Source organism: Toxorhynchites rutilus, chromosome 3 (assembly GCF_029784135.1).
Source record: "Toxorhynchites rutilus septentrionalis strain SRP chromosome 3, ASM2978413v1, whole genome shotgun sequence".
Classification (NCBI taxonomy): domain Eukaryota; kingdom Metazoa; phylum Arthropoda; class Insecta; order Diptera; family Culicidae; genus Toxorhynchites; species Toxorhynchites rutilus.
The window spans coordinates 56,532,429-56,549,076 of record NC_073746.1 but is presented as its reverse complement, the minus strand read 5'-3'; the positions used below and the strand labels follow the sequence as shown (position 1 = coordinate 56,549,076).

Sequence of the window (16,648 nt, the reverse complement as noted above, 5' to 3'; positions counted from 1 at the left end):
GGTGCAACTCAATATAATTTCCTACATGAGAGAGACAAGATTTGATTAGATATCAACCTTTCTAATAAAATCTCTATCAACGTTAAACCATTTAAACCAGGCTCTCGTCGAAACTTTGTGAATAAAAGAGTGTCGCCATCTTCCAAGTCATCTCCTATTCTTCGATTCTGGTAAGTACTTGCCATCGGCAAATGTTGTATAATTCTTAATATACATCGACCCACCCATTCCGTCACGAAAAAAAAAACATGTCAGAATGTATAAGGAAACCAGACCATGGGATGGGCAAAGCAGTCAACTTTGATGAACGGTTCAGTCGCTAATCGTTCACCTAGGAGAACCTTCCAAGACTGCTGCAGAGTGGTTTTGACTTGTTGGCCCACCCTTAAATATACTTCTAGGCACCTTGGTCATCCTTGTCACCTTGGGCAACAAGACATAACAACATGCCACACAGCGCGTATCACACTTTGTTTATTGAAAGAAACGTTCGGCGAACTAATCATGCGAAAAATGAATTTGAGGACCATGAAGGATAAAATCGTACCATTGGACTCCTTTCAAGTCGAGGTTGCCATATGTCAGAAATAATGGTTTTGCACGATTCAAAATTATAGGCCTCTATAAAAATAACCCTGTATAAAATAAGATTGTAGTTATTAGTCCACATCTGTCGTAATCTCGCGGAATGGCGTGAGCACTAAAATTGACATTTCACTTTTTTGTTATAGATCGATAAAGAAAACCAAGTATTTCAAATACTTCGATGTTTTACAAAGATATGAAGAAAAAAGAATCCGTAAAAGCTTGAAAATGGGGTGGGGTAAGCGCCATACACCCAATGATGTGACGTGATTTTTTATCTGATCTGATGGGATAGGATGAACGAGCAGGGACAGCAAATTGCACATAACAACATCTTGCATAACGGACGTTGAGCATAATGCGAGTCACATGCCTTCTTTCTTGTAAGAAGCCATTTTCCCGAAAAGCTCGTCGTGCCAAATATTGACGTAGGACTACGTCTAACCGGAAGATATAGGGGGGAAAATGAAAATCTAGGCACTGAACAAGTAGGAAAAATTGAAAGATATAACTCGAGCATTTCTTAACACGTTAAGCCCCAATTTTTTCTTCCTGCGCTTTCCATTCAGCTCGCATCAAGAGTGTTTGCACAATATTAGTGTCGGTTCCCAAAGATACTCATTGTATAAATAGAAAATAGTCATAAATTTAACTAGAAAGTAGTAACATTTTGTAAAACATCCGATAACAAACCGTATATATTTTTATTTTATTATTTTGTAACTGTCAGTCCCAGTCAGTTAGCATTTTCCTACCAGAAAGCTCAACGTCGGCCCCTAGGGACTGACGCTGGGCCCAACGTGTTAATAATATGAAAGTTACCATCCGAATCATCATTTGCCACACCAAACGAATCATGCGGTATAACGATATCCAAACACAGCGTTCGATTTCCAGGAAACCAGCCCGTCAACAGCGCGTTATTGTTTTTGTTTATATTTCAAGGAATCAGACCCGCAATTTATGTAAACCTAGAATTAAGAGAGAATAAAGAACTTCACTTCTGTTTCGACCGTCAAAGGAAACACTTCAGTTTTTTAAAAATCCGAATTGACCCCTCCGGTCTTAACTCGAATAACATTTTATTTTTGTTGAGATAAACAAATGAATAATTGTGAAATATCAAGCATTATCCATATGCAGAATGTGTCCATTTTTGATTGGTACAATTTGTGCTCCTCAAATTGTACAGATCAAAAGGGGCAACCAGAACAGTAACGAAATACAATGAAGCACGATTGGAAATGAAATAAGAAAAATGGCCAAAACATTGTGTGTTAAGGAACCATTCATTAAAACACAGCACTTTTCAGGGCCATTAAACTTTTCGCGTACAACATCGAATCTCACTCGTGGTGTACTTGCATAACATAGGGCGCTAGAACGCTCAGCAGAGTAGTGAAATCACTTGATGTGTCACTTATTAAATAATACGGGAAGGGGTTAAACCTTTCCAAAAAGAGTACATATACAAAAAAAAAGTACAAACACAGTTCAATGCATTCTAAAATAATAATAATAAAAATAAAATTGATTTTTTATAATTTGTTTGCCGGGGTATGATGAGTATGTGAATTTGTGGAAATTGAATAACTGATCGGAAAGTCCCCAACCATCAATAAGCTCAAAACAACTGGCATATTCGTACATTGCTTCCAGATTAAAAGTACAACATGTTACAAGGTTTACTAAATTTTCTAAATTTGATCCATTCCATAAAACACAGCGCTTTTCAGGGCCATCAAAAAAGAGTTACTACAATACAGTTCGATGCATTCTAAAATAATATCCGAAATATAAATATTCATGAAAGAGAAAATCAATGGAATTTCAGATTATCATCGATCGGGGATCGTTCCTACGATCTTGCAAAGTATGGGCGTATCAATTGTGATAATATGTACTTCACTGATGGATCCTCTATGAATGAGTCCACAGGATTTGGAGTGTTCAACGAATTTTTTAGCACCTCCCACAGTCTTCAGAATCCTTGATCAGTGTATATTGCTGAATTGGCAGCAATACACTGGGCGCTGGACAGCGTTGCCTCACGACCTGTTGAACACTATTACATTGTAATGGATAGTCTTAGCTCTGTCGAAGCTATCCATTCAGTGAGGCCGGAAAAGCACTCGCCGTACTTTCTTGAGATAATACGAGAAATTTTGAGTGCTTTATCCAGAGGCTGTTATGTCATTACCTTTGTCTGGGTCCCTTCACATTGCTCAATTCCGGGTAATGAAAGGGCTAACTCATTGGCAAAGGTAGGTGCAATTGAAGGCGATATTTATCAGCGGCAAATCGCCTTCAATGAATTTTATTCTTTAGTCCGTACCATCGCTAACTGGCAACGTAAGTGGAACGAAGATGAATTGGGTCGGTGGCTTCACTCGATTATTCCTAAGGTTAGCATCAAACCATGGTTCAAAAGTCTGGACTTGAGTCGGGACTTTATTCGCATCTTCTCTCGACTCATGTCCAATCACCGTTCGTTAGACGCGCTACTCTTTCGTTTTAATCTTGCCGATGGCAATATCTGTGCGTGTGGCCAAGGTTACCACGACATCGAACACGTTGTTTGGTCGTGCGAGGTGTATCTTGTTGCCAGATCGAGTTTAGAGAACTCTCTTCGGGCCAGAAGAAGGCAGCCCAATGTGCCGGTGAGAGATGTGTTGGCTCGGTTAGACCTTGATTCTTCTTCTTCTTCAATGGCACTAACGTTCCTAGAGGAACTTCGCCGTCTCAACGTAGTATTACTTGCGTCATTTTTATTAGTACTTAGTTGAGATTTCTATGCCAAATAACACGCCTTGAATGCATTCTGAGTGGCAAGATCTAGAATACGCGTGATCACAGTGCAAGTCGGAGGAAATTTCTTTGAAGAAAAATTCCCCCGATCAGAACGGGAATCGAACCCGAACACCCGGCATGTTAGTTATGACGCTAACCACTCGGCCACGGGAGCACTTAGACCTTGATTACATGTCCCAAATATGTCTTCCTAAAAGTTATCGATCTTCGTGTGTGATTGTCCTTATATCTTTATATTCCCCTTTTCTTTTCGTTCGCGAGAAATCGAATCCCTTCTTACTAACAATAGAATAAGGTGAAATGTAAATACATATTAGATATAAGATAGGCTTAAGAATTGAGTGTAATGAATGTGAGTGTGAATGTGAGTTTGAATATTGTTATCATATCCTCATACCCCTTCCTTTTCCTGAAGAAATATGTCACCCTTCTAAACTCGAGCAAACCGCGAGTAATCGGTTCTCTACTTTATTAACATTAGAATTAATAAAAAATGTGTATATATACTTGTACCATTACAGATAGGAGTTTGGCTCGTTTAAACTTACGTAACTGAGCCTGTAAAAATAAACGATTTAATAAAAAAAAGTCCATCCCCATGCAGTGCTACATCTATAATAGTAATTTTGTTTTAGAACTATAAATCATGTACTTAGGATCTCTATTTAGAAATCTTAAATATGTAAATGGGGTCGGGTTCGATTCCCGTTCTGGTCGGGGGAGTTTTTCGTCAATGAAATTTCCTCCGACTTGCACTATGGTCACGCGTATTTTCTAAAACTATCCACTCAGAATGCATTCAAGGCGTGTTATTTGGCATAGAAATCTCAACTAAGTACTAGTAAAAATCACGCAAGTAATACTACGTTGTGCACCCGTGGCCGAGTGGTTAGCGTCCCACACTATCATGCCGGGTGTTCGGGTTCGATTCCCGTTCTGGTTGGGGGATTTTTCGTCAAAGAAAATTCTTCCGGCTTGCACTGTGGTCACGCGTATTCTAGAGCTTGCCACTCCAGAGTACATTCAAGGCGTGTTATTCGGCATAGAAATCTCAACCAAGTATTAATGAACGACGCTAGTTAATGAATACGTTGAGACGGCAAAAGTTCCACAGGAAACGTTAACGCCATTCAAGAAGAAGAATACTACGTTGAGACAGCGAAGTTCCTCTAGCAACGTTATCAGATGATTTCGATTTAATTTTGTATTGAAAAAAAAATCGGTACTGTCCATCATTATTACAATTGGGTTTTCAACTACGTTAGCCTGCTCGATGCATGCTACAAAGACGAAATATGTGTAGAATTCTTCTCATTGATGCTTTCTCATCCTCAACGGAGAAAATAATTGAAAACAGACTCTCGCATACTTTGTTGGATGTCCGCCAATCGGTTTTGGAAACTGCGATTGAGATTCGCTGTTTCCACAACAAACTGGCGTTGGTAGCATAGCTTGAATAAAATTGCGTTTTTTTTTTCAAAAATCAAGCGGTTGGCAATGTTTTACCGTCAATTGCACACATTTTGTACAGATCTGATTTTTGTAGTATACGCGTATGCTGATTATACATGCAATTTCAAGATAAGTCTCATACAGGAAATTCTTCCCTCTGACGCTTACGCCAAATTGGGAGATAACGGCAGAAATGTTAATGATTTCGCGATAGGAAAATTGCTATTCTTTCGTGGGGGACCCCTGTCTGGAAGGTTGGAAAATGATGAATTTTCGTGATTTCGTGAAAATGGGGGCCATTTTTGTAAAAAATGAGTTAATTTTCAAGAAAAATCGCTGTTTAGAAACTGATAATAAATCGAAAAAATGAGATATCAAAAAATTACTATGTACCGCTATAGATAAACCATTTTCACAAGCTGACAAAAAATTTCAGCCAAATCGGTCGAGTAGATTCTGAGATATCGATACCACCAGTTGAAAAAAACATGGTCTCAAGAAAAACGCGTTTAAAGTTTCATACAGCAATACTATATCCCTTGATGTGACTTCATAACTTTGGCTTTAACTTTTCAACTAAATCAAATATTGAAAGATCCCAAAAATGCAAAAAAAAATCGATTTTCCAAACCGGGGTCCCCCTTTCAGTCAGAATTTGAATAAGTTAGTTATGGCAATATTACATGCGTGGTAATGCTTTCCAGCCCTGCTCAATTTTTAATTTGTTGATAAACTTCAAAAACCTACTAATTCACAATTCCAGTTTAAAAATATATCACAAACAGCACGTATGATTTATCTTGCAAAGCGCAATGACGTGTTTGGACAAATGTTAAGACATCAGATGTGCACTGTAAGTTATTGTGAGGTCAACTGCGTGGTCGTTGAATTCAAATCGAGGACCATTATCAAATGAACTATTGAGCTGAAGAGAAACTCACCAGTTTGCATTGCTCTTTATTATGAGACAGTAACTTACTCAGTTTATTCTGAGGAACATGTTGTGTCGAAATAATGAATGCCTGGTAAACTTTATTTATTTTCCAAGTGATTGAATCTTTGTCGTCGAGAAAGGTTAAGTATAGAAAAAATTAGGGATTGAAATGGGTATGATAATTTGATAAGAAAACCAAGTGACAACGGAGCAGCAAACTGAAATTCCATATTCTGAAACTGACCTTTCTTCATGCCCCGTATCTGGACATGTCCCCAACAAATGTTCAAATTATCAGCAGTGTTTCACACGGTGTGGAAAAGCTTTCAAAACCTCTCTCTGAGTCGAACATTTACAAAAATTATGACCGCCCGGGGCTTGATATTGTACCACATTTCACTCCATTGAGTTGAAGAATGACGGTGTCAAGTGTGCACCATTTCGACTGTGTGCTGCTATCGGCGTTCAAGTGCAAATACACATGTGATTTTTGAACACACAAAAAGTATATCGCATATGGCAAAAAACACGGATAAAAGAACGACGGCAAAAGTTTGGTTCATCGGCATACTCTGATGGTGTGTCCCATACAACACTGCTGGTTGCTTCGACGTTTTGAGTAGAGATATAGAGAACTGTCGGGTTGTATGTAAATATGAAAAAAAGCGTTTGGCTGTATGCCATTCAGCATCGGAAAGCTGCTGCTGGAGAAAGAAAAAATCGTCTCTCGATGGCAAATTTTTATTTTCTGGGAGAGCAACGCGGTTTTTTCCCTTTTTCAAAAGCACCCGGTCATTTGTAACCGACCTCCACGCTTGCCGCCGGATCGTCTCTCGGGTTTCTATATCATTTGCTGTGGTAGGAACACCACCCCAAAAAGGGGTTTCACTACAAGTCTATGCGGGGCCTTGCCCAAAACTTTGGTCGAACTTACCGTGCAAATTTATAGTGCAGGTCGTATTGTTGCCACGATCCAGAACAACAACGCTGGTAGCAGCCATAATCGATTTGTTGTACTGGAACTTTTCCTTTTTCTTGCGGGGTTTAGCCTGATCACACATATACGCCCGGTTTTAGCTATACGATCGTGTTACGGGAAATAGATCTTCCAACCACCTTGCCAGTGGTTGCACGAGATTCACTCGGGAATCTCAACACTAACGACGTTTCAACACTTGATACACGCACACTATCCGTGTGCTTTCGGCTAGTAATCCGCTTTTTTTTTGGTTCACACTAATTACCAGCACCACTTCCTGAACCTTGGAATATCCGAGACAGAAATAAACGGTTGACCCAGAGGGGCTCACGAAATGAGCAAGTGTCTGCACTGGAGCGCAACACCGGACAGAATGAGGATGATGGATGGTGAGGAATCCGAATTCGACGGTTACCGCTGAACTATATCAACACAACTTTACTGTTACACCAACGACAGCGAACTGAAGAGCGAATGCAAAAACAGACGACCGAGCGCACAAAACACAGCTTCACGCTAGGGATGCCCGCAATGACTACGTGTTGTTGAGAAAATCTATATTTTCAGTTGAGTTTACTTACAGATTTTGTTATTTTGTATATTTGGATTCAAAACCAAAAAAAACAAAACAGCATCATTTTATTCGCTGTGCCATCTGGTTGTAGATCTAACGTAGATTCGTCAATGGATTTGCTTCATCTTTAACTTCCGGTTTACTTTTTGAATTGATTGAACTCCGTGATTCTCGTACGTATAATAGCAAGTTCTTGCTGCAATGTCAGCTAGCTAGATCTGTCCAAAACTTCACTGGATCATAATAAAAGCATCTAGTAATACAGTACGGCAGTTTTGGCCACATTGACTTTTTTGATGGTCCGATCGGGTAGTTCACATGCTCGGAATGATATGTAAGCCTCTTGAAGATTCATTCGCCATATAATACAGGAATCAGTACACAGTTTTTATCAGATTTAAACGCGGCTCACGATTTATGATTAAAACGACAATTGGTTTGAGCTTTATTGGCCGTCGAGAGGGTATCCGTGCAGTTTTCAATCATTTTCCATACGGTTTATTTGGGAAACTCATCAAAATTTAAAAAGACGTAAAACTTCGAAACAAAATGCGATTTGAATCAGTAGATTGGTAATTGCAGTGAATCAGTAAATTATTCCGATCCGTTGATCCGGTCTCGAGTCAAATCTCGACATATGAACACCAAATAATTTTTATTTATATAAATGAGCAAAATTCACTGAATATATGTCATTTTAATTTTATATATTTTACGAACTTCTCGATTCATTTTAATAGCATACAGGCATTCAAACCTGTATCAGAACAAAACGCGTCAATCCTGAAGATAGCTAAAATACATGTTGAACCGCATAATACTAATACATAATACATGTTGAACCGCTCTCAAGTTAAATCGTATCACACGGACACCAAATCATTTTTATTTATATAAAATGAATATTCCATTGGATGACCCACAATTATTTTCAAAATAACGAAACATGAATTTCAATGTCGTCGAAGTTAATTCCAATTGAAGAAATTAACTCCAATATGCGTAATCATTTTTTCGATCTCACTTTTCACTACAGAACACATGCCCTTTTTTATATTTTCTTTTTTATTCTCCAAAGTATTTTATCATTCTAATTTGGGTGCAAACAAACTCAGCGATATACAGACAACTCAAATCCGTTCAGCCGTTCTCTTGTGATGATGAGTTATACGTACGAGGGAAAAACCTTGTTTCTATAAGGTTATTGTTTTCGGATGCTCGTTCCACACGAAGTCAACAGATGTCGACATAATACCTTCGCCATCGTTGATACATTCGATGTGTTCAAAACTAGTGAGATTTTTCATTGAAACTTTCCGATTAAATTCATCTTCGAACAAAAATGCACACCCCTACACACTCGAACACATCGATAGACAACTCTGAATAAAGCAACGGGAAACAAAAAAAAACCTAAGTCCAAAATAAACCGGCAAGAAAAAACAAACATGTTTCTCTCTCTAGCATCGCGTGCGCTCTATTTGCTCTTTTGCTTATTGCAATCTCGTTCTCTCTCGTGTACATCCGAAAGAGGTGCTCCAAGCAAAAGCATGATGAATAGAGCATTGCAGATGTAGATTCCAGCGGAGCGAACCACCATCGGGTGGTAGTGGGTGGCTGTGGGGTGAATGGTTGACAGAGAGAAAGAGTATCCGGGAGAATAGAAAAGCTCCGTGCGAATGTCATATCAGAGAAACGAGTACAAAAACACATGATGAAAAACATAACAAACGAAGCTTTCGCAATGTTTCGTTGGAACTTTCCTCCGCCCCTTTTGTAGATGGCATAGTAGTTGGAAAGAGCTGCCAGACAAAGCTGTGGGACTGTCACTTTTCCCACTAGACATGAGAACGTTACAATGGTACGCAATTTCGGGTCGTAGAGGCTGCAACTGTTTTCAGAAATAATAGAGATTGATGTTTTGATACTTTAAATCACGAAATTCGATTAATAATTTATTGTAGTCTATGGTCACATAATGATAAAATGTTACAGATTTTTTCGATTGAAAAATGGAACGCTTTTAATCAATAACTGGACATTTCATTAAATACAAATGAGTTGTAAAACTTATTATTAATTCCCCTAGTATTTGGTATGGCCCCCTTTTGGCGTCCAGTACATCCTGCAAGCGCCAAGACAAGATTATTGGTCACTGTGGACGGAACCACCTCCCAGATCTCCGTAGTCGTCGTTTTAAGTTCCGCTTCGTTCCCTGAATTTTGATGGAGTGATGGTTCTTGATTTTCCACCATATATACTCAATAGTGTTCAAGTTCGGTGATTCCGGAGATGTTTTGAGTTGATTGGGACATAATAGAGCAGTCATTCCAACACCACGAAGTAAGTTTGCTTCGGGTCATTATTCTGTTGAAAGTAGTAATTACAAGAGAGACCGAATTTCTGAACGGGATACTGCAGGTTACGTTTTAAGAAGATCAATTAAGCCATCTTGTCCATCGCCGAATCGATAACCAGCATGGTTCTAGTTCCAGAAGCCGCCAATGTACCATGTATCATCTGACTACCGCCGCCGTGTTTTACTGTGATAACCAAATGCAGAATCTGAAGCACCGATCCTGGTTTCCTCCACGCCATCTGTCTTCCATCCGATTCAAAGAGATTGGTTTTCGGCTCATCCGTATAAAATACCTTGTTCTAGAACTCCTTAGGTCTGTTTACATATGCTGTAACAAACTGTAATGGTTTTTTCATATTTACCTTTGAGTTGAAATAATTTTCACGGCCAACACGACGTCTCAGGTTGTTCCTGTATGCTGCTCTCCAGATAGTGTCTGCGCAGACAGGTCTCCCAATGATACCGGCCACTTCGGTAGTCAATTTAGGAATGTTTGTTTTAGGGTTCTTTCGCAATGTTCGAACAATTACCCGTTCATCATCAGAATATAGGATCCGTTTGCGTTCTCTACCGGGAGATTTTTCATGGTTCCTTCGTATTTCCACTTGTTTATGATTTTCTTCACTGTAGAGTGGGTTTTTCCGACAGCTGCTGCTTGTTCTTGCAATGTCTTTCCACGACAATTCATACTTATTATCATTGTATGTGTAACAATATCTATTTCTTTCCTCTAACTTGCCATTTTGATAAAAAATCAAACATCAATAAAAAATAAAAACCACACTGCCCAAGCAATGGTTAAATGTTAACACCAATTACTGATGAAAAAAAGTACGCTAACTCGCTAAACTTACTTACAAGACTAATTTGTTCGGAGAAATTTAAGGTGTACACTCAATTTTGCGAGGCCTAGAATAGAGATTGTTTTCATTTTTTAAGAATAAACAATCAGCAGAAAACTTTTCTCGGAATTTTATTGCACGTACAGCTAGTCTAATGTGTGAGTAGTAAATATGCATCAAAAGAATCAATGTATTCAAAATATTTTATACCAAATAAATGGAAAGTATTGTCAAGTAGCATTTGTACTCTCAATTTTGCGATAGACTGTACATTAGCATCTAACAGAATTGATACGGTTACTAGACGAACATTAACAGTTACAGTAAGTAACAAACAAGACGGCGCCAGTGGTTGTATGGTTAGCGTAACAGCCTCACAATCCGATCGGCCTGGGTTCAATCCCAGCTGGCGTCGTTGGGATTTTCTGAGGCGAAAAATCTCTGGTTACGTCTTCCTTCGGAGCGGAAGTAAAAGAAGTTGGCCCGGCTCATGAGTTGTTGAGTCTGATAGGTAGGAACAGGTGGAGTCGCCTCCCTGATGTCGGTGATTGGCACTAAAGTGGCGGAAATAGGCCGACGAAAAATAAGCGAAGATAATAAAAAAAAAGTAACAAACAGTTGTAAGAGGTTGTATCTAGGACACGACCGCATATTTTCGACGTAGAACTACGCAATTATATTATGCAATCCACTTGTTTACCACTTCGAATATTATTCTATAATGCATCGAAATTTTTGTAATAGATTATGTTTTTCGTTACAAATAAATTTGATGACGTCCTTTTACGTTTGATATGATGCCTAGAACTCCCAAAATATGTGAACGGAAGAATTGTCAAACGATCATTGTATTTTACATTTCCCTACATTTCCCAGGCACATTGATTTTGAAGTTCGTGTTAGAGAAACACAGCTCGGTGGGAACAAAAATACCCCCGACTTGCATGTATATTTGCAAAGCGGATTTCCACAGGTACATCGATTTTGAAGTCTGTGTTGGTGAAACCCGATTTACGGCCAATCAAAACATGGCACTTAGGTAAACTGACCAGACGTCCCGCGTTATGCGGGACAGTCCCGCATTTCAACAAAATGTCCCGCGTAAGATTTCGTCCCGCAAAACGTCCCGCATTTGGCAAAAGACACGAAAATGTCCCGCGATTCAATATATTTCAATATCACAATTTGATCATGTTGATTTTCTTAAATGGATGAACCTCAAAAAAAACATTTATTTGGCAGACTTTTCAAGAGCGTTTCTAATGCATCCAAAGATTAATACGTTGAGTTGGTTTCATCGCACCGACATTGGGCTTTTTGTTTAAAGAGTGTCAATTGGAAGCGACAGCAACAAAATTGGAAAATGATTTTTATGAAAGTACCCTATTGATCCGCAGGGACTAACGTGAGTCAGACGAAAAGTTCATCTATTTTCCCCTAGTTCGGTCAGGGCTTAACGTTTTAAACAAGCTGGACGAACTAGTGTATACTCGACAGGAAGAGGCAGAGTTGTTTGATGGAGTATCGTAAATGAAGCGCTGGGCGGTCTTACGGAAGTTGGCCGGAACCTGAACTATGGCCGATGAAAATATGTATATCGGCGTGTTATTTTACCTTTTCGTGGTTTTGGTAGTCGTTTGTCTCTCTATTTTGGCCATTCGCCCAAAAGTATTCTATCGGGTGCAGCTGGGGAATGCTGGGAAGGTTGGTGATCTTCGCGACAATGTTTATCTCCAGCCTAGAGGCGAATGAACTGAAAAGTTTAAAACCTCTATAATTCATCACGTTCACGTTATCTCCAGCCGATCCATCCTCCAGTGATCCTTTGGCATAATGGGCTGACCGCAGGTTCGGCATAAAGACCACATCACCTTTCCAACTCCGGCAAGCACTTCGTACAATATATCTCCCCGTTCACCATATGACTCGAAAGAAGAGCGGCTTGGACATTCCCTTCACGTCTGTCAGAGAAGGACCTTCTTCGAGAACTTGATGTGAAAGATATATTCGACGTCATCGCTTACCTGGGGAACGTAAAGTTCCCGGTCCCCTGCCATTCGTTGAATTCTAGCATCAAGTACGTCTCGTCTTTCATTATGAGTATGAAAAGAAGTTTTTCACTTCTTTCGCCGGAAGGTAGTTTTTCAACAGCAGCACCTCAAGCTACTCCTTCTGGGTGATTGCCTGCTGCTCAGATACGGGCTGTCTCGTCTGACGCTTCCGCATAAAAAATGTCTATTTTGGCCAGATTTTTCCCCACCGTTTGGCCGGTTGCTTCGATCTCCCGGCTCAAGGAGCGGCAAAGAGATGATATTGTAAATACCAGTTCGGCTGTATCTGGCGGACGCAAAGTGTCTCAGGATGTCCAACTCCTTCGCTGTGGAGTGGAGCTTGCAGTATGGAAAAATCATCAAGTTGCTTGACAGTGCTGCTGCTGCGAATCAATATCCTTGAATCATTTTTGTTGTAGACTTAATAAACGTAAGTTTTTAAGAAAATTTGTTCCTATAAATTATCTTAATTGTGTTAGACGCGTAGAAATATTTCCTATCAATTGATGCAAACATCTTCCCGTTCTGTTATGAAATGTTCGAGTTACAAGCATTCGAAATACGGTTAGGGTGGCGGCCCGCACGATTTCAGGGATGTAGAGAATATATTTGACAGAATGTACATCAGAATGTTCTTCATCGACACGAAAAAATAGTTTAAAAAAATCAAATCTATAATTAGAAAAAATTAATCTGTTCTGCATGTCTAACACTTTCTCAGTTATAGCACTCACAGTTGAACGTATCATTGGAGAACAGCGTGACTCTTCGAGTTGGCAAATCAACCGAATTGAAAACGATGTTGGCGATGCTAGTAAATTTAGATTATTGCAGAGATTTTGCGTAAGTAGCTAGTTTGTGAAGCACAATACGCTTTTGGTCGAAACCATCTAACGAAAAGTGATTCAAGATTATAATCAGAATATAACTAGATTGATGTCGATAAAAATTTGAAAAATAAAGAAAATCAATAGATTGGAGAAGTGTTGAAAGAAATATCGAGTTGAACACGTCCTCTGAGAATTCATTGAACTATGGCAGAATAGATTTTATGTAGTGTTGACGGCAACGGTCCCGCTGAGTTACTATGACTGAACCAATATTTCAAGAAATAAATATGGAATATGGAAGAGAAATTACTACTGTCAGCACTCTGGAAGCCTTATTATTTTGATTTCTTACAACTTTCACTATCTATCTGTCAGTTTTTTTTTACAATCAAGGGAAAACAGGATTTTGAGACTCGAGCTTTGATTATTTACGTTTATTTTCGAATCAGAAGTTTGCCAAAGAATGACAGTTGGATTAAAAATGCTTTGCTTGGTGAAAAGCCGCCCTAAGATGGATTTTGAATGTATTCCTTATCCCTGCTAAAATGTCAGTTAGGCCTTTATGATTATGAACGCCAGCATTAATTGATGAAAAAATGTGGACTACATTTCACTTCTATTAATTTGATTATTTTTGTCCTTGATATCAATACCAAGGCGCCTAGAAGTATATACTAAGGTGGGCCAACTTGCTAAAACCACTCTTCAGCCATCTTGGAAGTCTACTGTGTTTTGTTTGTAAACAAAACACAATACGCTATTGCCGAAGCTCGCTCGTGATCAGTCTGTCTCTTTCACGCTACAAGCAAATAATTCCCCTTCTACTTTCTTCCGTGCTGTTTTCATATACCGCTCCCCTAACCAACTTAGTGACGAAACGGCCTCACCTAGTACCATAGACCCGTCTTGATCAATACTTGGATGATTATAATAAAAGTAACACTTAGATCCTTTTGTCATTTCTATCGGTATTTTTCGACAATCAATTTGAATATATTCGCATGACTCAGCTATGACGTAATAATACACATCTCTGTGATTTGAAATTTCCTTTTACTTTTGCATTGACTCATGACAGTGGCTAATACACGGTCGTGCAACAAAGTTACTTCGTGCTGGTTTTTCCTTGTAACGACCACAAAAACATTATCATAGCGGATAAACATACGGCTGGAAATAATGAACGTCAATTTAATGCCCTCAAAATTAATGGGGCTCAGAATGAAAGGGATGTAAGTGATTTGATCGATTTCTCTTCATCAAATTTTTATTTAGTTAATAACTCAACTGCAAAAACGTTCCAATTTGAGTTTGCTATAGAATCCGATAGATGAGTTTCTGACCTACCTTCCACATTGTCAAATACAGCTGGGAATGTGTTTGCAGCTATGTTATGAGCAGAAGAGAGAGTCGATGTAAAGGAATCGATGATGTTACTTACACTCCTCTCATTTTGAGTCCCTCAATTGACATTGATGAATTCCGTTCGGACTGAAAATAATTTTGTGGTCGTCAGAAGATATATATACCACTCTGAATCACCGAACCAATGCCTTGTTATCGTAACTGATCAATGATCTGTCGTTTCATAAGACAGTTGAAATAACCATTTTGAATACACCGGTTTTATACAAAAAAACGGGTGGGTAATGTCTGGGACTTAACCGAAAAGACTTTACTTACTTTCCTTTATTTCGTCTTAGACAAATATAACAGACTGACAAATCTTATAAACTACCTAATATTATTAATTCTACGTTTGAAGACACATTTGGACTCATTAAAATCAAAGTGACATCCATCTTCGTTGAATTCACAGAAGCAGCTAGTCAAGAGACAGTTTTGATCGTATGACGTTCTATGTGACCGTATCGCCAATAGTTGTCTTCCGCGAAGCTGTCTGGTGAGAGCGTAGAAACGTATCTCGTTGATTACCTGCGCACAGTCGATGTTTCCGGACAACAAATCGAAGACAAACAAACGATCAATTTTCGTTCTCCTTGCCGACAGCGTTTTCAGGTCGATGAGCATACAGCGAGTCTCGTAATCAGGAAGATAAGTGAGGGGCTTAGAATGAAAGGAATGTAAGTGATATGATCGATTTCGACTCTTTTCGATCGACTCTCTCTTTTGGTCATAACTTAGCTGCAAATACATTCACAGCTGTATTTGACAATGTGGAAGATAGGTCAGAAACTCATCTATCGGATTCTATAGCAAACTTAAATTGGAACGTGTTTGCAATTGATTTATTAACTAAAGAAAAAGTTGATGAACAGAAATCGATCAAATCACTTACACCCCTTGCATTCTAAGCTCCTCAAGTGGGATCATTCCATAGCAGTTGCCTTAAGGCGTAGCGGATAAAACAGCGTTGCCCTTTTTCAATCCTGATGATGTGCATTGTATGGTAGAGAGCCCACACGCATGCTGCGTATTCAGAGACGTTTCGTACCATTGAACAGTACAAAGCCTTCAGCATGTACGGGTCCCGGATGGTATGCGTGTTCCACCGGTTAAACCCTAAAACAGCGCTTCCTTTTCCGATGTTGTTGTGTTCGGTAAACTACAGTTTGATGTCGAAAATAACGCCGAGATCTCAAAAGCTTTAGAGAAATCAAAGTAGATAGCATCTACCTGACTGCGACTTTCTACGGTTTCGGACAAAACGCTCATATAACTCATCAGATTTGAAACGGTTGACCTTTTCTTCACAAAATCGTGTTGAGGACCAATTATGAGCGGACGAATAACATTGAAAAGATTCCCGTGGATGAGTTCTTCAAAAACTGTCAGCGATCTTCTCGGGCGAGTCTGCAGTTGCTCTATTATACGTCATTTCTAAAAGAATTCGATTACTATTTTTAAGTTTTCTAATGTAGGACCAGAAAGATGACGGATCACGTTTCAAATTCGACTCGGTGCGGTTGGTGTTGCTTCGAAACGGTTTTTTACATTCGCTTCAAGGTGTTTTAATCTTTCCCTGTTGCACAAAGATCTTTGGCGGAAAACTATTACCGGCTATCCGAGCGATATTTCGAAGGTGTCGCAGTTCTGGTGTCCACCAAGGGAGTTTTGAGTGAACTGGAACTCCTTTGTTTACGTGGTACATGATCGTGGAGTATACTGAAAATCTCGTAGAACAGTGCATTTGTCTAGTCCGTGAATGCGTCACAGAATGTAGCATACCAGTCAACCGCCACAAGCAGGTCATTAAGCGCTACGAAGTCA

The 16,648-nt window shown here is 39.2% G+C and overlaps 1 protein-coding gene and 1 long non-coding RNA gene across 2 annotated transcripts in view; both read right to left on the bottom strand.

Annotated features, from left to right (window-relative positions):
- The window catches only part of LOC129775115 (uncharacterized), a 109,155-nt gene extending 101,943 nt beyond the window's left edge, over positions 1–7,212 (bottom strand). Inside the window, exon 1 of the mRNA XM_055779398.1 lies at positions 6,717–7,212. Coding sequence (XP_055635373.1) covers positions 6,717–6,843 — 127 coding nt within the window. The 5' untranslated portion in view covers positions 6,844–7,212. The remainder of the gene's footprint in view (positions 1–6,716) is intronic.
- Positions 7,213–11,343: 4,131 nt separating this feature from the next.
- Positions 11,344–13,520, bottom strand: LOC129778773 (uncharacterized). The gene is made up of 3 exons (XR_008743495.1): positions 13,322–13,520; positions 12,561–13,259; positions 11,344–12,497 (listed from the first exon to the last, which is right to left on the bottom strand). It is a non-coding gene; the product is annotated as an uncharacterized LOC129778773 (long non-coding RNA).
- Between the last annotated feature and the right edge of the window lie 3,128 nt (positions 13,521–16,648).